The following is a 24,370-nucleotide window of genomic DNA, read 5'->3' as shown; positions in this document are numbered from 1 at the left end:
CTTTATGGAAAGTGACAGGTGGGGATGGGAGGAACAGGGATGCTTATAAAACATTTAACCCTATACTCGTTTAACAATGTAGGGAGAAAAGATAAAAAATTGGCAGGATATTGATTGATCAATTCTATCATCTGCTTGCTCTTACAACTACAATGGTTCAAATCAACATTTGGAAGAACGAGAACCTTACATGGATCTTTATGAAGCTAAAACCAGTCACCACAGCCTATATGCAGAAAAGCATAATACAGCAAAACAAAAGAGCCTGAGGGATTCTAATAATGGTTTCTAAAATATTGAATCTGATTAATCATTTGATTAAATCAGTAAAATGTGACATTAATGCTGCTCACAGTATCCAAAAACCCAATGAGACATCTTCAAATAAAAAAACTGAAAAAACGAGCATTTTTAGCCATGAAAATGGCGTGGAACGTTTGACGGTCAGTCTGCCCAACACTTTGGTGAAATATCTTAACAACTATGAGCTGAAAGAACAGAGGACATTATCAGGGGTGGCACAGATGCTTAAAAAAATGCAGTATTCAGTCTTCATTTGGACAGATAGAGGTCCACTTGATCAAAGAACACAACTTTCAGCGAAGAGCTGCCAGAGCTCCTTTACAGTTGGCTGCGGGGCATATTGTATATCTGTGTTCGTTCTTCCTGTGCTGTGACTGTGCATTGTGTGCTTCATTGAAGCTCTCAAGGGTGTAAAAAGACGGGTTTAATGTGGAATGAAATGGCCCAGTCACTCTCTAATTCAATCTCTTTCAATCTTTCATCTCTTTGAAAAGGACTCGCTGGCATTGGTTTGCTGCCCTTCTCATTTGTGCTTTGTCATTCATCTTTTGTCATCTGCCTATTCAGTGCAGAAATGTCAAAATGTGCAAGAACCAGCAAAAATATTTTCAGTATTTTTCTTCGGTATACAGGTGTATTTGGTCCATTCTTTTATCTTTCTATCTTAATAAACCTGTCAAGCAGATGGAGAAAAGTCTTTGTTTTTCAATTCTTTAAAGAGCTTTTTCCTATGGATTGCAATTTCAATCCTTCCACCACTGTGTCTGGAACATGTCAACAACTTCTAGGCTGATTGCTTTACATTTTGTGCAGCAATCAGAAGTCTTCTCAGTGTTTTTCCCTGATTGTCTCTTGTAGCTTCCGCTCTCTACATTCACTGATTGCTTCGCTTGAGATCTGGCCTGTTTGGTTTGCCAGATCCCTTCTACCCCCCTGGAGAAATTATGCTGTTCCTTATGTTTTGGCCAGAAAAAAGGCTTGTCTAGAGGTTTCAAAAGAGCCGCCAACTCATAGTCAGGTAATTGTTTAGTCGAACTATCGACTGATAGCATTGCAGCATGTTAATCTTTCCCGGGATGGCCCAAAGATCAACCCCTTTAGATCTTATCTACTGTTCCCCCCCCATCTCTCTTTATTCATCTCGTTTGCTGGATGCGACAGCTTAACTTGAGAAAGTTCTCATAACTCATCCCTCGTTTTCGGAGGAACCCTTTTTAGTACTCACGCACCTTTCAAAGACTTGTGCACTGCCAACTTCAAGCGATGTGCAAGGCAGCCAACTGACTGGACTTGAGGAAACTCCCGTTTAAGTCTCATCTCTCCTCGTCGGGACAGCTGCTCCATCTGCAGTGATGAGATACTTAGTTAGTAACAGGACAATAACTAACGCCAAGGATACCGTGGATTATCCGTTTCTAGTTGTCACTAGACACGGCAGATTCCTTGATTCCCCGTCAGCGTATTTTTGTATCTTTGGCCTTCTTTGTAAATCCAAAATATAGTAAGAAGCTTTGCTTGCCCTTTCCTCCATTTTGATGTTTTTCCATGCAAAAGTGACTGAATCTTTTGGCTATTCAGAACACGCTGTGTATGACAACCAGTTCACATAGAACACAGTATTTGTACAGTATTGAATGCTGCTAGGATGTTTTAGTTAGTGAGAAAAATACAGGTCCATTATTCTTTTTCCTGTGTCACGTGTTGTGTTTTTCAAGTAATAGTTTAACCTTTTGCAGGTGAAAGTTTAATTATTTGTAAAGTAAAACAGGAGAGCGATGGAGGAAAAAGAGCAGGGGAATGCCATGCATCATTGGCTGATTTTAAAACTGATGCACATTCCAGCCTGCTGTGCTCTTATGACGCATTATATTACTACAAGTGTTTTCTTCTCCATGTACACGCTTGGTAAGACTATTTTCAAAGGTTTTATTGGCAAGCATTTAGTGAGAAAGCAGTCGATGCTTCGATGGCTCAGAATCATCAGTGACTCACAACCAAAACAAATCAGTCCACAGAGCAGACAAGCAAGTGCTCACATTTCCAATACTGGTCACGCTGCTATACTGTCTCTTCTGATGTTCCTTTTGGATTTCTCTCCCTCATCTTCTCCGTCTCTCTACCTTTGGGGCATTACCCCTCTTTTTCTCTCTCTTCTTTTCATCACTCAGAGTAGCCCTTTGTGAATGTGGATGTGTATCTGGAATGAATGTATCTATCAATTCTTTCCCCCCTACATACTGTGGCAATCTCATGGTTGGATTGCTTCCATTCAGACAGAATTATGGATGGGTAAAAGTGTGTGTGTGTGTGTGTGTGTGTGTGTGTGTGTGTGTGTGTGTGTGTGTGTGTGTGTGTGTGTGTGTGTGTGTGTGTGTGTGTGTGTGAGTGTGTGTGTGTGTGTGAGAGAGAGAGAGAGAGAGAGAGAGAGAGAGAGAGAGAAAATGTTGGGCAGATTGTAGTGGAAAATACTTTATGTGGTTGCTGACTTTTAATGTACGGGCAAAGATGCATGCTTTAGACTGTTAATCTGAATCAGTTGACCTTCGGTGCAGTGTGTATGTCTCCCCTCGCTGATGCCCATTAAGCTGTTTGGTTTTATCTCCGTTCCAAATTGCCATTTTTTTCTTCTTGCCTTTTTAAAGGTCACAACATTATCAGCAACGTTAACACAAATCCCAGCTAAACAAAAAATAAATAATAAATCTGACAACCTGTTACTGTGCCTGCCTGTTTGTCGTCACGACCACCGCCAGCCAATCCTTACCAGAGGGGGTGTGGCTAGCACTCGTTGCGTGCCTGCTCTGAGCTCTTTGTGTATATTCTGAATGAAACCGCAAGTGAAGCATTTGCCTGCGTGCTGTGCTCTGCTCCGCTTGCCGCTCTCACTGTGCGAGTGAAGGGAGATCTGACTTGAGGCTCGAGCATAGTGGGAGTGACTCTGTGCCACACCGGGAGTGCCTTTGGGAGAAGTGGGGGTTGTTTGCAGAGAGGGGAGGTCAGTCAGGCAGAGCTTGATGGAGGGGAGAGCTAGACAGGAGGAGGCAGAGAGAAGTGTCAGGCCTTCTGAATCTTTCATTAGGGAAATCCTCCAACATCAAGCTGCCTGGATGGACTGAGAGCAAGAGTTTGTACAGAGGTGTGCATTCTGAGGGGCACCAACCACTTTACAGAGGGACACAGAGAAAAGGAAGCAGAGTGATTGAGCACTTTACAGACAGTACAAACCAGGAGGGAGAGAGATGGGAGAGTGTTGAGAAGAGGAATCCTTCTGTGCTGGAAAGAGCTGTCTGTGACCCTGCTGTGGGTAAGGCTCCGCTAGGAACCTCTGATGAACAGAAGACCAGCAGGAAAACACGGTGCATTAGCCAAAGGAAAGCGAGAGGGAGACGGCCCAACTGCCGGCTGGCTAATCCCTAAACCCCTGAAGAACGAGGAAAAGGATAGAAAGCACAGAGGCAACACAAACAACAAAAGGGTATGTGTGAGCTGGCCTTTTCCTGGGTTTGTGTGTGAGGTAGCCTCAATATTTCCTGCTTCAGCATTTCAACCCAGCATAAACTCCTGGATAAAGCAAGAGGAGGAGGAAAACCTGCTGTACATGACCAGCTGATGTGACTGAATTTGGAGAAAAAGAGGGTGCAGAATTTTGAGGGCGAAAAAAAAAGACGAGAGTGCAGGGATGTCTTCCAACGAGCTGAGCGTTGACATGGACTCATGCATCCGGACATTCAAGGAGCACATGCACCTGGAGCTGGAGCCGCCCAAAATCCCAGGTGTGGTGGGAGGGAAGAGGGGCGCCACGTCCCCAAAACTGTCGCCAAGAAGCTCCCCGCGTCTTTTCCGAAAGCTGATGGTCAACAAGAGCATCCGACAGAGGCGACGCTTCACTGTAGCCCATACCTGGTAAGGCCTGTGATGGGGTGGGGAAGAAGGAGAAAACAGGGTCGAGACCTAAAGAAAAGAGAGAGAAAACAGGGGTCGAGGGATGTGACAGAGGATTAGTGTAAGGAGAGAAGAGATGGAGAGGAGAAGGGTATGGATGAGAAGAGGAAACTGAAGGGACTTAATGGGATTGAATTGCTGAGGGAGATGGGAAGATTAAGAAAGATGGCAAGTAACAGTGGGTGGGATGCTAGCTGAGAGATGGACATGTAAGATGAGAGGCAGAGAGGTTAACCAGACAGCAAATCAGGAAGAGAAAGAGGGGGTGTGGAGACACAATGTATCACAGAAGGTGAGAAAGTACAGGTAAAGAAAATGAGTAGATGGTTAAAAAACGCTTGATCTCTCCTAAAATGAAAACTGGTTTCTGACAAGAGATTTAGAGAGGCCAAACATTTGTCACTGGGTTAGATGATTACATAATGGAATGAAATCACATTCAGCAGACTCCCCTGTCCTCCATTTTGATGAAGTGTATCCCTGCCCTGTACCTTGGTTTATTTTGTGTGTTTGTGTGTGTGTGTGTGTGTGTGTGTGCGCGGTTCAGTCCTCGTTTTGGATGGCTGCATTGATGTGGAGGGAGTGTTACTGTAGGTGCGTTATGCAACTTGGTGGTTCTTAACCTTTTTTGGGTTCACACAACCCCCAATGAACAAGTTGATGTCTACATAACACAACACAAGCTCAACACAAAATGTCAAATGCATTACAACATCACACAACTTGCAATCTGGTTCATTTCACATTTTGTTGTGTCATTCACATTGATTTTAATTCTCTTTGCACATTTCCTAGAAGGAGCCCAAAAGCTGTGAGTCTGACTTCTTTTGTTTAACGGAATTGCAGCATCATGATGATATATTCATGTGTTTATTATTTGCATCATTTTGCACCCCATCCCCCACCCTCTCCCCTAGTCTACCTCTTCATTTTTGCAGCAGTTAGGCATTACAGTAGATGTGATGGGAGGGCTTGCTATGTTATGCAATGTATGGATTAGAAGCGAGGAAAAGAGCTGCTGGGATTTGACTACAAAGGCTCAAGGTGACTTTTGTCCCTCATAAAAAGCAGCAGTTACAGTGCATTTGTTCAAATTAGGCAGCAGCAGTCAAAGATTCTTTGTTTTCTCTTTTTCATGAGGTTTTTGAAGGTTAAAATCCTTGTTTGCAAAAGAATAAATTCGCATACACCCATAAACACATACTACACATCTCTTAAAAGCTTGACAGATATACAAATTTGTGGTATCATGAAAAAGCGGGCTTGTCACTGCTTGTTTGGATAAAAACAATCTGTCTCTGTGGGGGGGGAAAGGAAAAAAGTCCAGATACGAATCTGCCCTTGTATGTTGTGTTGAAACATGCTGTGTTGTTTCTATGATTGAAAGGAGATAATATCTGTGTTTTCCTTTTTGTGTGTATGAATGCATATTTTGTGTGTTTTTAGATGCACATATTGCATTTGTAAATGTAATGTTTATTCTGTCTTCTGTTCGTCTTCTCCTCCCTACACAGCAGCAGTCAGAACGGGGGCTCATGTCTGTTTATCTCTTCTCTCTTTCAGTGTATAGACTATTTCTGAGCAGACAGAGAGATTTGTGGGGGTTGGGTGGGTGCAGGGGGAACAACAAGGCAAATGGCTTCATTTAGAAGTCATTCAGATTGTCGGTAGTATCCTTTGCCTTGTTAGTCCACAATAAATGGGCTCGATCCGGGGTCATGACAACACCAATAACACCCATCATAACCATTAACTGCCAGTCCAACCCATTAAAAGCCAAAATGAAGAAAAAGCGTTCCTCGAGCAAGACACTGAGATCTATCTGCTCAGTCACTGTAATGCTTCGAGAGTGACGGGTAAGAAGCTAAAAATGGAAACGGGGGGGAACAAAAAGCAGACACGGCGAGAAAGAGACCAAAGGGAAAAAATCAATCAGGGTAACGAGGATAACATTAGGGAGATAATGACACTTTCCAACTAGTACCTGATGTTTTAGACGTATTTGTTATGCTTGTTTATATAAGGGTCAGAGTACAAAGGTTAAAGTTAATAAAAGGTATAGGGAATAAGTAAGGATTACTAGATTAATCACAGCACTCCACTTTATCTCATGACATTAAATACACTGTGCAGTGCCTCAAAATATCATTATCCCTTTTGCCTTAAAAACAGAAAAAAATCACTATTCCTGTAAATCCTTCAGGGTATTACTGGTCACAAACTCTTTCTGGCCTAATTGTCTCCCCACCTGTGCCAGATGTAAGGAAAGTTATTTTAACAAAGGAGGATGAAAGACTAATATGTGTCATCCAGGCCTTTTTACTGTTGGATAATTGACAAAAGAAAACTTTATTATGTAATGCTGTTTTTAAATATTCTCCAACATTTAGCACTGCATTAATTATCACTGATTATCGTTATGATTTCTCCAACAAACAGAGACATAGAAACAGCTCTTTGGCAACTTAAATATTTAATGAAAGTAAATTAATATAATTTATTGTTGCAATACCCGATGTTAGTGTCTTTATACATTGCAGTATGTATGTGGCTCAATTAGTTTTGTCAAAAAAAAGTTGTAATTTTTAGATTGCAGTACTAATATGATTGCAGCATTATTAGTACATAACTTAATAGCTGTTGTGTTGAAAGCCACTATAATCAATATTTCATTATAACAGTAAATCAAACGTGAATATTACATGGAATCATTGCCTTAATCTGTAAATGCCCTTTGCTTTACAGAGCATTTTAGTGAGTTTCAGCTTTAGTTTCACTGTTTTAGCTGTCAACTCACAACATTACTGTTCGTGTTCACTCTCACTGCTCTGAGCCTCGTTTTCAACCGCATCAGGCAAATGTTATAAGCAAAAATAAAACGGAAGCAACACTTCATGCTCAGCACCAAACAGTAGACACACACAGTCAGCAACTGCCTGGTGAACATAGTGGAAAATTTAGCAGCTAAAGATAACAAAAGTTCCTTCAGGAGTTGGTGGAGACCAAAAACAGCCCCTTAACTGCTGCATGTGCAAATAGGCAACTGTTTACCATATTGATTGTTGCCTTATCAATGTAAAAAGTGATGCCAAAGTTGAGTTCTTAACTTGTTCCTGCTTCCCCCAAGTGGTCACAAAAAATGTGTCATTGCAGGCTTAGGAAAGTACTTATTTTGACCCGCACCATGATATTTCCCTACACAAAATTGTTTTTATGCCTAAACCTATCAACCCTTATCTGTAGCGTCACATATTAAACCTATTTATTTTTCAACAGAAATGTCTTTCTCTTCTTTTGTCTTTTTAGACGACATAGACATGCTACATATTTTGTCTTGAATTAGAGGGACTTGTTTGAATAGTGATTTTAGAATTTCTGTTTTAAAATAACTTGTTGAGGCCTCAAACGATCAGTGTTTCACGAGAAAAAAGCAACAACTAAAGAAAAGTCAGAGAAAGGTTTGAAAGAACATGTAGCAGAACTATTTTTGTTGTCTCAAAACTCTATACTATTATGTCCCTCTTAGATTTATCTTGTTAATCCACCCTTTGAATCCCATTACCCAGATTTTAAACCACTGGTTTAGAGGGATTATTTTTTCTTATGACACAATCACAAACCTGTATTTGTCTTGGTCTGGGCTTGTAAAAGAGTTTACGAGCCGATTTTGATTTAGGGTTTAATCACAGCTATACGAATAACTTTCACAGATGTATTATCTGATTCATTATCTGCCCTCAAACCTCATATATTCTTACTTCACAAGTGAGATACACGCACACACAAAAACACACACAATAAAAATCTGTTGCCAATCTCGAATAAGCAGCAAGTCTTCCAAACTCTTGTGTGATCAATTATAAATTCTACCCTTGCTAGCATTATTTGGCTCTGCTGTGGTCTAGTGGCTGGTGATCTCATGACCTACTGGCACTCAGACAACGATCCTTCTGTTTGAGCTGTTTGACTAGTGCCTTATCTTTTAGTTGTCCGTATATACAGTATGTCTCTTTTATGCTCTCTTTGTCTGTGTCCGTGTGTCTTTCCTAAGTTTCACTATATCTGTCTGCTTCTTTCTTTCGATGACTTTGTGTTTTTCCATGTTTGACTTTGTTTCTTTGTAGGCATCCCTCTCCTTTTCTTTCTGTGGCTTTCTTCCCTTTTACACACCAAAAGCACCACATGATGTTAAATCTTTTATGGCCGGCTGAGGCCTATGACCACTTTGTTTTCCACGAGCACAATAAGCACATTTAGGAGAGGGAGAGATTAGAGGGAAACTGCCATGGGAATAAGAAGATGGGAAAGGCAGGGGAAATGGGGGAAGAAGACAGGAAAAATCCCTCTTTCCTCAGCAAAAATGTTTTGAATAAAATGAAATACATTTATATATAGTGCATGTCATTGCTAAACATTACCTGACACCTAACTAAAGACAGTCACACCTACATATCTGTGAAATGTAAAACATTTAAGGCAGTTATTTCTGTCTACAGCTACAATGGAAACGTGTGCTCACTTGGATTATGTCCTCCTGTGTGTTGACGTCCCTCAGATGTGAGAGATACCAGAGAAGGCTAGAGGGACAGATAAGAGGTGGAAGGAAGGAAATGCACATGTTGTGTATATATATAGAAAGAGGGAGACAAATAAACAGACCTCATTTACCACAGAGGCGTCAGCCCCAGCAAACAACAAACAGAGGTTGCTGTACACAGAGGGTTCTGTAGCTTTAATGTCAACCTAAATATCCATCTCACCACACTATTCTGTCCAGCACTCCGGCTGCTATTGATTTGTTTCTTTCTTTACTCGCCTCTGTGACGCGCCCCCAAATCATCTTTATATGGACGTCAGGGAAGGCTTGACGCCATTATTGTTTCTGCTGAAGCCAGTGTCTTTTTGCCAACTGCTCACTTGAGGAAGATATAGACAGGAAAACCAAAAAGAGAGATAATGTCATTACAGTGGAAATGGTTTAAACATCCACCATAAAACCGAAATATGTTCTGACATCAAGTTATACATGTAGCTCCTTTCTCTGTATAAATACTAAGAGTACCCTCATCTCTTTCTACTCTACTATGTTGTTATTTTTTGCAATTTAAGTAAAGTGTTCTTCAAGTTCTGGAAATGGTGACCACTGTGTCTGACTCCTTTTTTCAGATACCTAAGGGCATTTCGTTATGACAGAAACTAAGGAGCAGCTGTGTTTAATTAACTCAAGATAAATACTGAGCCGGTTTGATGTATAGATACCAGTTAATGTGTTTCTGTTTTCAAGAGACAGGAAATTAAAGCTCCTACAAGGAACTTTGATTTTGTGTTGATTTTGTCTGCCCCTGTGGACAGAAATATTTCCGAGCACCACAGTCCCTTTAGAAAACTCTAATTTTACTGCAGCCGTCTGCCCTGTTCAGTCCTGGTTCTGGTTCTCCCGTGCCTCCCTTCTCTCCAGTGGGCCCAGCAACACGGCCCCATGGTGTGGGTTTAAGCTCCCTGAGGGTGCCGACAGAGTAGGGAAGCTCTGCTCTGCTCCTCGGCTGGGGTCTGTTGGCGGTCGGCTGGTCACTGCCTGAGGCCCCAGTGGAGTCTGAGCTACAGGACTTTCTGGTGAACCTGCAATAATTTCGTCTTATTTTGGATAGATCCCGACCCGGTACCGATGACGAGAATTATGATTAACTACATAGCAACAGACAATCTTCTTGCTGATGGTCTCGCTTACTTATGTCAGGTAATATAGAGGCATCACTATTAATAGATTATGTTTCATAACCAGTTAAAAGTTCCTCACAGTAACTTTAAATTTAGTCAGTAGAAAACGGGTGGGTTGAGACATGAACAAACCTTTGCTGCTGTCACTGAGCTGAGCAAAATGGCAAAAAGCTGAACCTGATTGGTCCTCTTGTGTGCATTCAAAGTGCTGATTGTCTCACAAGTAGAACCTTATAGAACCAAGTAAGAGTTTACTTTGGATTATATTTATTTATTTTATTTTCTTAATAAAAAAATCCAAAAATCCATACAACTAAAAAGAAATGATACCATTCGGTGACATTGTAATGGTATCATGTTAGATAATCGCAAATAGTAAAAGCCAGCGTAGCCAGCATATTCTAACATGCAGTTGAACGTAGTACAGAGACCCAGAAGTCCTCAGAATTTAGTGATTTACTTGGTCACTGACCAATTTGAAGTCAGTGTAGGTCCATGTCTGTCTGGATCTGGAACTGCCTTGTAACGTCACTCGCATTTGTCCCGCCCACAAAGGGTTCTAATTGGCTCGAAACAGCCATTCACAAGAGCAACATCATTCCTTTTTGAGTCACTGATAAATTGGGTGATTCAGAGGTCTGAAACCAGGCTACCTCCTCCTCCTCGTTCTCTCACAGTGCATGACTCGCTTCAGCACCCTCCATCTCTCTCTCCAATCTCCCTGTACAGAACCAGCCGAGCAGAAAGTTAACTATTACGGATGGGTGGAGGAGGATGGCTCATGGTTGTGTGTGTGTGTGCGCTTGCCTCTGCGCTTGTTAACATGTCTATATGTGATTAACTTGGCCAGGATTGGGATTCAAGGGATGGAAACTTGTAGCGACGCATGGGTGAAGTTTGACATGTTTCATGCATTTTTTATATTTTCATAGTGCATAAACAGATAAAATAACTACCTTATTAAATTGGGGTTTTTTTCAGAGTGGCTGTAGGATTACATCTACATCCACTCTTAATAATGCAACATTGGGTATTCAGGAATTTGACATTAAGCAACACGACTACTTGATTAGCACAAGCAGTCTTTAAGTTAGCATGAATACAGTTGCAAAGGGCTGAGTAAGGTAAGCCCTTGTTCCCCTGGGATGTCTTGGTGGTTGCTTTGAGCTACTGTAAAGAACATACTGTACCATACTCACACTGCTGTCACTTTGAATTTAGCTGATGAGGTGTATTGCTTGCCACTATTGCTCCTTCTTCACTTTGCTCTAGATGGTCTACCAAAGCAGCAATGTAATCCTTTTTACATCAAAGTGACCAGTACAAATCATAGTGAAGACAAAAAATTCTGTATTATTCAATTTGTTCACTTGTAAAACCTAAAGAAGAAATAGGATGTTAGACAGTTAACTGTCAGCTTTCAGCTACTACAATGTCTGTGTTTCATGAGAGAAAGACCATCATCTTTTTAGGATGCTTGAGCAAATTGAACCCCTTTTTTCTTTGTCTATTGAAAACGGTTGCTGTCTCACTATATTTGACACATTGAAAAACACACTGGAGAGAATTCTCTGTGGGATCAGCAATATTGTAGCAACCTTTAACATTACAGGGAGTCATTTGATTCATTGTTTATAAAGATATGTTTATTATTGCAGTTTTAAGTAGGCAACAGGAAAATATAATGAAAAGATACTATTCTGCAGAGTTTGGGATCAATTTTCAGTGGAATCAGCAGTATTCGTAAGTTTTTTCACACTACAGGAAGTTATTTGATTAATAATTAATCATAATGTTGAATATCATGTAATCGAGCTTTAAGGTTCCTGCGGTGCACAGATAGACTTTCATTCCTTTTTTCCAACTCAATTTCACTTTCCCATTAACGCTCATTTAAGTTTTTACACATTGTCAAATCACAAAAAAACATAACTAAAACAGCAGGTACTTGTTCCTGGGTCTCTCGACAACATGTGGATTTTAGCACTAGCATTCAGGAAACATTTGAAAACCCATTTGTCTTAATTATATGTCATCCTCTTTCTACCACCCCACCCCCAACTCTTTTCCCATCCGGCCTCGATAATAATTTGTAATAAAAATTTGGGATGCTGCAGAAGCCATGTCTTTTTTATTACTAGCTGCGTCAGAAACGCTGGCATTGTTTTCACCTTGTGGGTCTGTGTTATATGTCATCATGGCAAAATGTGGTCCTGGAAACACCTACTGTAGAAACCTGAGAAGCGGTATTGAATACTTTGTCAGCTGTTTATGTCTGTCTGTCTGTGGGGAGATTCTGTAACAGCGATTTTGACACAACCATGCAAGATGCAGTCACATAACTTTACACATCTGCAGTTTGGATACCAATGAAGGCCGTGTTCGAAAATGTGTGTGGTCTGAGTAACGGGGGCAGAAAGAAGGGTGGTCGGAAGAGGGGCAGGGGGCCCCTTTCCTTCCCTTGATATGACGTTACGACTGGTGTGATCCATTCACGAGATGGACTCTAGTTCAAACAAATAATTAACAACTGACATTTCCCAACATTTGTATGTTTTATAATCAAGCTCAAATCAATGCTGCATTGGAAAACGGTTGATGGAGCTGGGAATTCAACCTCTGATTTCTGCAGGATCAGTTGTTTTTCTTACTTTTGTGGCACTTGTAATTAAAGCTATAATTGAGAACCATTAGGAGCCATTTCAGATCAGAGGTATTGGATGGGGTTATGTGCAATGTGGAAGGACCATGTATCTCTTCATACATGCTACAACTGTTAATTTTGTCATTAACATATTACTGTGAGTGAGAAAGTATGTCTAAGTTTGTGACATGCATATAGTTATTGGTCTGCTTGCATACCTTCATCCTTTTACAAGGGACTACAGCTGTGTCATTAACCTATTACTCTTGACTGTGTGTGTTTGTACCTTGTGTGTGTGTGTGTGTGTGTGTGTGTGTGTGTGTGTGTGTGTGTGTGTGTGTGTGTGTGTGTGTGTGTGTGTGTGTGTGTGTGTGTGTGTGCGTGTTAGGTAGCAGCTGTATATTCATTTGAGCCCATTCAGAACAGCACAAACATTCATTAATAAGAGCTCTAAAGCACCATTTGTATGAGCTGCAGTAAGCCGAAAGCAAACGGTACATTCCCTCTCTGCCTTTTCCTGTTCGGTCTGCTCTGAGAAAGAAGTAGCAATTATTCTCCACTTGATTGCTGTCTGTCACACTGACTGAAAGAAACCGTGGCAGCTTCCTTTTTTCTGCTTGCAACAATGTGCAGCGATGCAGAAGCGGGATTGAGCTGCATTGTGCTTTATCTTATCAAATGAACACAGGCTAGCTTATTCGGAAAACTGAAGTTATTGTTGCTGAAGTTATTTAGAAGTTGTTTCGGATGAATTAACAATGAAAGAACATTTCGCTGTTTTTTTTTTATGAACCAAATGTATGCACAGTTCATCGTTGTCACCTTCAACCTGGTGAAACAGATTTTCTTTCATCAGAAGACAACTTTACACCAACTACATTTAGCTAGTACATCAAATGTGTTTTTACATTTTGTGATCTTTGACTTTCATCCTGGCACACACAGTACATCTGTTTTTAAGCTCTGAGAAGCTTAACTATTATATGGAAATATTTCCAATTTAAATTAATAATGCCAAACATTTTACAAATAAAGCCAGAGATATTAATACAAGGCAAGGCAATGTTAGTTGTAGAGCACCTTTCAAATATAGAGACAATTGATATGCATTAGAACAAATTAATAAAAGATGAATTGGGATAAACAGAAATAAAAACACTTTAGTTTACAGTTTATCAATTCAACGGTATGCTTCTTCAGAACTGCTTGTTGGATGGTAGAAGAGCTCAACTATCTCTATCACCTTTGATGTGAACAACTCTATAATTGACGTCCGTGAGTGACTGTATGCAAATGTTTACTATACTTGTCCCCATATTGAAGGAATATGATACATCTCTCCTGTTTCTGCTGTCAATGTGGCCATTCAAATCAAGTATAAAGACTTCTGACGTGGTCAGAAAACATGTCATCTAGTTTTGCATAACCTGACCTCTACAGACACTTAGCTAGAACTGATGCAGTCCAATGCAACATCCCTGCAATAAATCCTACTTACACAAAGGCTATATCTTTTGTGGTTTCAGAGAGTTGTTCACTAAACATTTTACTTTTTGGAGGCTGTAGCTTGTGATGCTGTTGAATTGAATTGTGTTATACTGAGAGATGTTTGTAATATTTGTCTACCCTTAATTGAGGCTGAAATCTTACATTTTAAGTTGTTGATCCCTGAGTGGTTACTTTTTTAGTCTGCATAATAGGCGCTTGGGAACACTTCGTTTTAACAATTCAAAACTCAAAAGCATACCGAAATGATGAGTACAATCTTCTGATTTGATTACTTGTAAAATTACCCATAACACTGTTAACAATGGGACCTTAAGAGGGATTCATTTCCACAAAGTTCACCAAACCAACAGGGAATCGGTGTCTGTTGACTGTCTGGCTGCAAGATGCCCAGTCTGACTAACAATCTTCTGGTACAATAAATCTGTGCTGCTATCTGATAAACAAGATTTTTGGAACACATTCACACATTGTCACATTTTAATATTCATCGTTGTTGTCGCCGTCATCATTTAGTTCCTTTTTTTTAATCCTTGTTGTGAATGTTATTGTCATTCTCGTTCCATCAGGGTTTGTGCGTACACCAGTACAGAGTGAGTGTAGGAATGTGTGTATACATTTTAGCAGCAGAGTCTGTGACTTGATGCATGTACAGTATGTCCATCTGTGTGTGTGTGTGTGTGTGTGTGTGTGTGTGTGTGTGTGTGTGTGTGTGTGTGTGTGTGTGTGTGTGTGTGTGTGTGTGTGTGTGTGTGTGTGTGTGTGTGTGTGTGTGTGCACGTCCCTGTCTCCTTGACTCATTGTCACCACAGGCCTATGGGGAAACCACCACCCACACACTTTCTGATATGCAGTCTGAGATGCCGAGTGTGTGTGTGTGTGTTTACACGTGCACTGATGTGAATAAAATTGGACTTGTAGAGAGGCTGAATGGTTTAGTGTTAGTTTGTGCTCAGGGATAAAAGGATTTGTGTGCATTGTCTGTATGTTTATGAGAGAGAGAGACAATAAACCAGGGAGATTATATGGAGGAGAAAGAGGAAATGGAGAGATTGTTTTTTATTAAATACTGACTCATTTTATTAAAACTATAAGTTGATGTAATAGTTTTGTGAAACCTTTCATTGACGCTGTGTTGTGTTTTGTCTGTTTTTTATTCACATCTATGGAAGGTTTTGACACCACAGTGTTGTAGCATTTAGCAGCTTTGTGCTGAAAAGTGTTTTATGTGTTTACATACATTAGGGCAACAATGATTCTAGTTACAGTTGAGCATTCTGTTGCTAGTGGAAACCCTACCGACACAGTTACGTAGCAGTTTAACTGACATTGTTACATCCAGTGTTGTCAGATTTGTTACCAAACAAATATTGACTGCTATCTTTTATCTACTCCACAAATGCCCTTTTTGAACCATTTTACTACTCTTTTGGTGTAGATTTAGTGATGTAGTTTTTTCTGCGTACCGAACTGGCCATTGTACTACTTGTTTGGACTGTTTACTAGAATAATTTCTGTTTACTACCTATAGATACTTAATGGTATTCTTTCATTGGCTAACTAATTTGTAATCCTTTTTCCTGTTCTAATTATTACTCCGCCAGGACGTCGATGCATTCCGTCCATTGTTTCGCGTTTTTTTTAAAACTCCTTTTATTGACTGCCTGCTTACTCCTCACTGACTACTTGTAACTGGCCACTGGCTGTTAGGGCCACTAGTGATAACACAGCTTTTAGTGTTTTGGAAGGTGTGTTTGGCTATCAGCTAGTAGCTACCAGTGCACACATACTGACTGCTCCTTTTTCTGTATTTGTGTATTAAATAATGGGAATTTGAGGGTCACAGAGTGCCATGTGGCAAGTGTTTATCCATGCTGGTATGTTGGCAGTGAAATATTGATACTATATTCACATCTAACATTATCTCTTTCTCTATCGCCTGTTCTCATGTGCAGACAGTTGCTCCCAGTGAGTGAATGGGTACCCATGGGTGTGTCAAATTTGTGAGTGTCCTAGTTCACATTGACAAATGTCCTAGGGCTAGAGGATGTGGCTTATAAATAATATCTCAATATTTTTAGGCTACGCTGTGATATAGGATATATATCTGGATATTTTAATGTTTTCTCCTTTAATGTTAACCCTTTGATGCATGATCATACCAGTGTAATCAACTTATTAGTCTAATATGAATTTAGAGGAAACACAGCTTTTCAGGGAATTGCTATGGAGGGATGCTTGAAGGAATGGGCTGTCCGTGTTGCTGACTAGGCGACTGCGCCAGAGAAAGCAACCACTATTAGCCAGTATTCGGAGCTTAAGCCCATGGCATTTTACTCTGCATAAATTAGCCAGTCAGCTAGAAGGCTTTACCCTACACATAGCTCTTTTACTCTTACTTAGTTTAAGTCACTGCATCCCCTGTCAGAACACCATGTTTGAATTTGAGACAGAGCAGTCAATATAGCGGCTATGGGGAAACACTGCTGGCATTGAGAACAATTATACCAGTTTTACATAACTTTAGTACATTTTTTGATCACACAAGAGAGTTTTAAACTGTTAAAGGCTAAAAAGGTTAAAATTGCATGAAGAAACACCTTTTAACCCAGGACTGCTCTTTTCACGCTATGTAACTGGTAACATTAAGCGTTTCTTTCATGCTGTTTTTCACCTGCTCTCTCTCTCTCTCTCTCTCTCTCTCTCTCTCTCTCTCTCTCTCTCTCTCTCTCTCTCTCCCTCTAAATCATGTCTGTTCCGTGATTTAGACTCAGTTTGCCTTCAGTCCATTTCTGTTCATTATCCCCGCTCTCAAGCAGCGAATGTTTAGTTAGTGTCACATTGATTTATACACACACAAACTGTGAGAGGCCTTTTCATAAACTGGTCTGACTTCCTTAATGATCCTGGTTCTCTACACCCAGAATGTGAGTGGAGTGAATAGGTTTCCATATTCAAACCAATGCTACTGGCAGCCACTGTTGACTCTTAATGATTTCTCAGCTGCATATGTAAAATAAAAGAATAGATCAAAGATCAACAACGTGAGCAGCCATTTATTTGTGTGCTTTGCCAACCTTACCCTCTATGTTAAAAGTGCACTTCTTTTTTGTATAATTTTGTTTCCCTTTTTTTTGTCCATGTATTCTAATTTCTTTATAAATTCATCACCTTTCTTGCCTTAATATATCTATTTTTATTGAGCTCTGAAAGAAATAACCTTGTTCTTGTAGGAACATTCTTATTTGATATGTAATAGTGACTAAAGCAGCATTTCACAGAGCCCTCCTTTGAAGTTATTTCTCTCAGAGGTTTTTCCTAATCACAATAATAGCCACAAGCACTGCAAGATTTCCAGTTAGCAATTTGGCTATATAATATGCTTCCATGTATGCTAAGTTGTATGATATGTCAGGGGTCTGCTTCTTTAGATTTGGAGTCCCCCTTGCCCCCTTGAGACCAAAAGTAGAGTACAGTAACACAGTTTATTAACATTTCAGATGGTTTAATTACGCAGCCAATGCTGCTATCACAACTAATATTTCTGAACACACAAATAGACCACTGATCAGCCTTTTTCTCAAGACAGCCTGTAAGGGACCTTTCTGTTTACTATAGTTCTCTACTTGTTGGAAACATCATAACTCAGTGGCATGTGGTTGAGACTTCATATAGGAAAACATTCCAGGGGACAGTGGAAACACACGCAGACATACATGCAGATAAACACACTCACATAGAGGTACAGAATACTGTACACAGAGCCTATAGGTTGAGTTTAGGGTGGGAAATATGTCGATTTTAAAATATATTTTGAGCTTTAAACAATGGGCTCAGTTTCATTCTGTGCTGCCAGTATTCTGTACCGTCCAAGTGTGGACCGTTTTTTTCTGTAATGTGTATCAATCTTCAAACAAATCCTTCCACTTTTAATTAAACCTAATTGAGTGACGCTACCCTGACAGAGAGTCTGAGAAATGTGATTCATGAGTTGTTAATTGGTGGCATGAATGTATTTAAATACACTAGAAAACAGTGACAGTAAAAAAAGCATCAATGAGGTCCAGTTGTCTTCCTGTGTATTTTCTGCTGCACTGGAGTTTGATCATAATTTATTTTAAATATTCTCTTGAGGACCTTTTGCAGGACTCTCTGCACTAGTCTATTGTCTCTGTGCAACTGTTTATATGTTTAGCTGTATCCCTGTCTTCTTGCTTTGTTTGGCGCCGCATTAGCTTATTGACTGAAAGTCTTACAGGAGCCCTCCTACTTTTTTTTGTTTCCACTCTCATATGTAACCTTTCAGATTATTCCAGGACGCACCGATCGCTGAGCCAATGAGCCTGGCATTTGAAGGTCAGTTGTACAGAACCACAGGGGAGCCATGAACCGCTGTTCAGACTACATGGCAGATGATGATAGAAATTAACTCAAACACATTCAAATCCACACACATAAAACATATTGTCTCAGTAATGCATGGAAACAAACACCAAGTTGAAAGAAGAAAGCTTCCTGTCTACACTGTTTTTATTTAAAACCCATCTCTGAAAATCTTTATTTTTTCATTTTGGGTGGCCTAATGTTCTTCAGCCTCAGATAGATATTATAAGACACAATTTAATTCAGGCCCTCGTGGCCAGCAAGTTAATGAAAAGCAATAAGCTATTTAGCCTAAAAATACTTTTACATGTCTCTATCTAAGTGAACACTATTTAGAAGAATATTTTTTATCCCTTTCAAATGAAGCATAAATCCGCCTTAGCTTCAGAAAAGTTCAGCTCTAAAGGCACAAATACAACAGTATGAATTTACAATTGTTGAAAAAACAAAAACGGTGACGCCCTCAAAATCCAGAAATCTGTTACTCAGTGTTGTCTAAAGGTTGGTGACCAAATGCCAAAACAGATCAATAGATTAGGGACAGAAGGGGTGTTGAAGGTGCCATACCATGTTTTTGTGTCAAGAAGTTCTTGCAATCTAACATTGCTTCATCTTTTTTATCACCACCTCAGAATCTTAAAGATTCTCGACTGAACTCATTGGCAGTAAAACAAAATTACATAGCTCATACAGATGTTGTGGCGGGTGCAGCTCCGTGGGTGGGTTTGTGTGCACCTGTAAATCAAAGATAATGTCAAAACTTTCAGTTTACTAATATTCTGCTTAAAGTTCTCTAATGTCCTCCTCCTATATCTCAGTTACCACTTTGGTTTTATATTGCATACCCTCCTGCTTTCACTGATGAATATGTATATACACATCAGTGGATACACTGCAACATTTTGGCTTCTTGAAATTGTCGGTGAATTTGTGGATTGATTATACCGGTAACTTCTTTGGCTTTGTTGGATCTGATTCTCAGCTACATCTCAGAGCTTACCCTCTTCTAACACTGAGTCCTCCTTGCCTTTCAAGTATTAAGCTAAAGCCCCAAAGCGGTTGAGACGATACTATTTGACTTTAGTTTTTGTGAGATATTTAGACATATCTCAAAGGAATAGTTCTGCACACTTTCTTGCAGAGCGATAAATGAGAAGATCCATACCCTTCTCATGTCTAAAATTTAAATATGAAGAGACAGCTAATAGCCAGTTAGTTTAGCTTAGCATGAAAACTGGGAACTGTGGGAAACAACTAATCTGGCTCTTTCAAGAGGTGTAATAGAGCTTCTTCATAAGCGCAAGTCATAAGCTAACCTTCACTATGGACAAGAGATTTATGAATGAACAACAGGCATTTGACTGGCTCAAATCATTAAGTGAAGAAGAGTCTGATGGTGTGGACATTTCAGGTCTGAGCGATGTGTCCTGGATTGATTGTGACAAAGTAGCAGAAAGGGTCCTACATCTGTTGCATTAGGTTATACAACCCTGTTTGTAGATTAATGAATAAATTAACCTTACACCTTGAGAATCGGTGCATTCTAATATTGTGTTTCAGCTGTTCGTGGTTTAAGGTATGTGTGTTAAAAACAATTTTTTGGCAACCTCTTGCTGAAACAAGTCTCCGAAAAGTCTCTGCGGAGCCAAGAAATAGCCCTTCACATAAGTCCCTGTAAAACACAATTGTAATTTTTACACTTTTGTATAATCAAACAAGATTTGGCACCTTGGTGGGCTTTGAGTTAAGGCACTGACTCAGCGTCCCCAGGTCGCATCTGGGCGAGTATCTTTGTTGCATGTCATTCCTATTCTCTCTCTCCTCTTTTCTAGTCATGTCTCTACTGTTGCTATCTATCTATGCATTAAGGGAACCCCCTAACCCTCCAAAAACAAAAAACTAAAACAAAACAAGATAAGCAAGGCAAGAAAGCAAAAAGCATATTTCTCAAAATGTCAAGCTGTTAATTTGAAACAGCTTTCCCTCCCATTTTTTATTCCCTGTTTGTTATTCTTTTCTTTAACAAATTGGCACTGATAGTGATGTTGAATTGTTTGTTAAACACTTTGCAACAAGTCTGAAAATGTTATTTTCACAAGCTATTAGTGTTTTACATTTTACGTGCGAGTATCCTTATGCATACATGATAATTCATATGTTTATTTGTCTGCTCAGACATTGATACAAACCAGTTAAGCATCTGCCCATCTGTTTACCGTGCGTATTGGAATAATTAAATACTTTAATTATTCTTTTGCTCTCCTTTCTACACTACATCTTTCTGAACTACATCTCTGCTCCTGCCTGTTATGCACAAGTCTCCCTTATCTTCTTACCCTGGTATTTTATTGCAGTCGACTCCCTCCTTATTCCTCAGCTGTTCATGTGTCACACGCAGCAGAGCCTGCATGGTAGTCATCACTAATTCAAAGCAAACATGGGCTTTTATTTTACTCTCTGATGCATGATGCATCCATTATTCACATGTCTTCACAAATATATTTCTAATCGCTGGCACAAACACACAGCATGGGCACAAGGAAAAATCCATACTGTGCATATTGCTGTTAAGGTAAGATAAGGTTGAAACTTTATTTGTTGTTAACAATAAGAAGATGAGATTTGCTTTTTGTTGTTGAAAGTTATGTTTTTTTTGCAGACAAAAATAAACTGTCTGGAACTTAAAAGATGTCTTGATTCCTTTGTTTCATACAAAACCACAAAGATATATATTATAAGACAGCAGTGATGTGTAATACAAACAGATGAATATAAGACTAACAACTCGGGAGATTAAATAAGAAGGATTTAAGGGAAAATCCCCTGGTCTCTTCTTTCACTTGGCATTTAGACTTCACTCAGACTACAAGCAAATTTATGAAACAGATTGTAAATCTCTACACAAATTACCTGCTGCTACTTTGCTAGGAGCTAAGAGGATATTTAGTCCAATCTCCCTCTTTCGCACTCTATTTCCTCCCATTTCCACCTCCGGCCCTCTCAGCAACAATGGGCTCCCTTCAGTATAAAGCTTTCCACTCCAATCCATCAGTGCACTACATTTGCTCGACCGGTTCATCGACTTCATGTCGTGCATGCTGCTTAATAACAGTTATCTTAATTGAAATCAATAGAGCGATATAGAATTGACAGTGGCCAGGAGGGGCTTGGTGGTGGCAGCTTATGTATTTCCTGCTCCTCCACTCTTCTGTTGGTGCTTGTATGTCTCACAGTGTGCGTTATACCCCAAGAATGGGGTACCAATAATAAAAGCACCAATAATTGTAATGTTGATAGATTAAGAAAGACTGCTGTCTTGCCTACCTTTTAAGTCACCTTGTGCTTGTTTTTTCTCTCTCTGTGTCTCTGCTGTCTTTGATAGTTGATAGCAGGAACAGACAGGAAAGATGGGATGGAGGCGTAATGACATGTGACAAAGGTTGCATGCCAGATTGGCGGGTACACAGTATGTGCCTGAGTCATATGCGCCGCTACAACACCATCAAACCCCACAGTTTGCAACACTTGCTCTAGCTGCAAGAGGAATTATTCAGAGAAGATGAAGATAATGGCGTCTCTTTATGACAGCCAATGTGACCTCTCTCTTTTAGTTACAGAAATTCCAATAATAGTCCATCTAGCTGTTTTCACTACAAATGTTTGGCTAACCTCTGTTTACATAAAGGGTGGACTGATTACTGTTTGATGTAAAATTACAGGCTGCTACTTAGTATTTTCAGATTTCACTGATGCATGCATTCTTAATGAATGACAGTCCCTTAATGTCTGGATTTGTTGCTAATATGACAAAAAAATAAACAGTCCAAAACAATTTAACCAAAACCATCAGGCACAAAGCTGAACTACATTTTCAGTCAGTTAAAACTTTGTTTAGTTGGTCAGTTAATAACAACAAAAGGTTAAAAATAAATCCCTTAGTAATTGATTTGATCAGATCTGCATTGAGCTTCTTTAAATGTTTTGTGTCTTTAGTTTGTTGCTCTAGTCCTGAATCTGAACCATTGCACCACTTCAAAGACATTCTCCAGTCCATACATTTAAAAATCTAAGATTTTCCAAAATTTTGCTTGTTGACAAAATCAATGCATTAGTGCTCTCACTGAAGAACTGGAGCGTGCAATCTATATATAGATCAGGGATCAGCCTGCTTTCCTTTAATTTGCCTTGCAAATTACTAATTGTCGTTGAGCTCACTATTCAGCAGAGTGTACTTGAATCCGTATCCTATTTTCCATCCCCGTAGGCCTACATACTTTCTCATACTCTTTTAGCCCAGCAGTTGTTTCTCCTTGACTATTTCTTCCATTTTAGCAATTTTATTTTGGGGCTTCTTGAACCACTAAATAAACCTCCTCATGTCTCATTACAGTCAACTCTCCCTAAACCGAAATGTGACATTTTGAGGCACTGTAATGCTGCTTGTCAAAAGTCCAGGTTTTGGCCCAGAGACAGTTAATCCTTTTATTCATGAGCAGTGTGATACAATGTCATCTTGTGAGAAATCTAGCTGAGTAAATACATGAATACATTCACAAGAACGCTATCAGGTCAAACAAATTAAACCTGTTTGTAGAAGCTAACCTGTAAGATAAACACAAAGGACATGCAAGGTTGTGTGTCGTACACTGTGGAGTCATTTAGAGTCTGTTGCTTTATAGAAGGTGTTAATGACTGTGCAGGGTGGCGGTGTCCTGGCAGCAAGCTGGAAGCAAGGCAAGCAGAGAGGTGATAATGGGCTGGAAGGGCTAACGAAGCAAGTACAGATTGAAAACACTCTCAGACCTGCTTGAGGGCACCCAGTGCTCGCCTTCTCATTCAAATGGTCAAGTGTGTGTGTGTAGTAGAGCTTTATTAATCTGGATCATCACAGGAAAGAGACCAATTGAGGTGTGAATGAAGTCTATAATCCCTGCCTGGTATGTGTGACGGTGATTTTGATGGGATTTTTCTTGCATTTTCAGACAATAAACTATGTTAGCTTTGGGAAAACAAGCTTTCCTAAGCTCTTTGTAACTCAGGTATAAGACAATAAATGGAGAATGTCACAATAATATTTTTTTCTTCAAAATGGAGGTTCTAACATTTTGTGTACAGATAATTATTTTACTTGTTACTAGTTGTTTTTCCCTGTCTCTTCTCTCTCTCTTTCTCTCTCTTTGCATGTGTTTTCTTGCTATGTTGAGATAATTTGCATGCTCTGTCAGCAGTGACGCAGGATGTTGCTTGGATTTGGTTGATGTAAAGTCGTGGGGGTGCAGTATTACTAGCGGGAGAGGTGTGCATGCTGCTACATTATATAAACCGGTAGGGTGGACTGATTCACACAAAGTCTCATGCAATGCCTGATAGTGGAACAGAGTTTATTGTCTTGAACAACATTTAGCTATATGTCATTTTGTATTGATTTACTGTATTGTGACATCTATCTATGTCATAAAATATCCTTATTAATATATCAATAATATTTGTGCTCTGTCATTTCGTATACTAATTACACTGATGTAACATTAGAGAACAAAGATCTCAGTCAGTTCAGGAGATTTAAATACACGAAAAATAAACAAAACAGTCTCCCGGCAGTTTGTGAAGTGGTCACTAAATTTGCATCTATTGATTCATGTACATAGACACAATGTTTTTGAGATGCTCAGCACCACTTTCAAACTCATGTATTCTTATTGAAAGTATCTTTCATGCCTGCACCACTTTTTTCAGTTGTCAGCTGGGCCAACATGCGCAACAAAACTAATGTGAGTTTTTAGGCAACAAAACCACTCAGTTAGTTTAAAGACAACCATCACAAAAGCATCACTTAACAACAGCGCTTAGGGACAGTCAGTCTTGAACGCCTGT

At 39.7% G+C, this 24,370-nt stretch overlaps 1 protein-coding gene across 1 annotated transcript in view; it reads left to right on the top strand.

The window, feature by feature from the left end:
* Positions 1 to 4,138: 4,138 nt before the first annotated feature.
* The window catches only part of pde4ba (phosphodiesterase 4B, cAMP-specific a), a 110,653-nt gene continuing 90,421 nt past the window's right edge, over positions 4,139 to 24,370 (top strand). The window contains 1 exon segment of the mRNA XM_054602092.1: positions 4,139 to 4,206. Within this exon segment, the coding sequence (XP_054458067.1) occupies positions 4,154 to 4,206 (53 nt within the window). The 5' untranslated portion in view covers positions 4,139 to 4,153.

Source organism: Anoplopoma fimbria, chromosome 8 (assembly GCF_027596085.1).
Source record: "Anoplopoma fimbria isolate UVic2021 breed Golden Eagle Sablefish chromosome 8, Afim_UVic_2022, whole genome shotgun sequence".
NCBI lineage: Eukaryota > Metazoa > Chordata > Actinopteri > Perciformes > Anoplopomatidae > Anoplopoma > Anoplopoma fimbria.
Note: the sequence above shows the minus strand (reverse complement) of the source record. Positions and strands in the feature narration are given on the sequence as shown.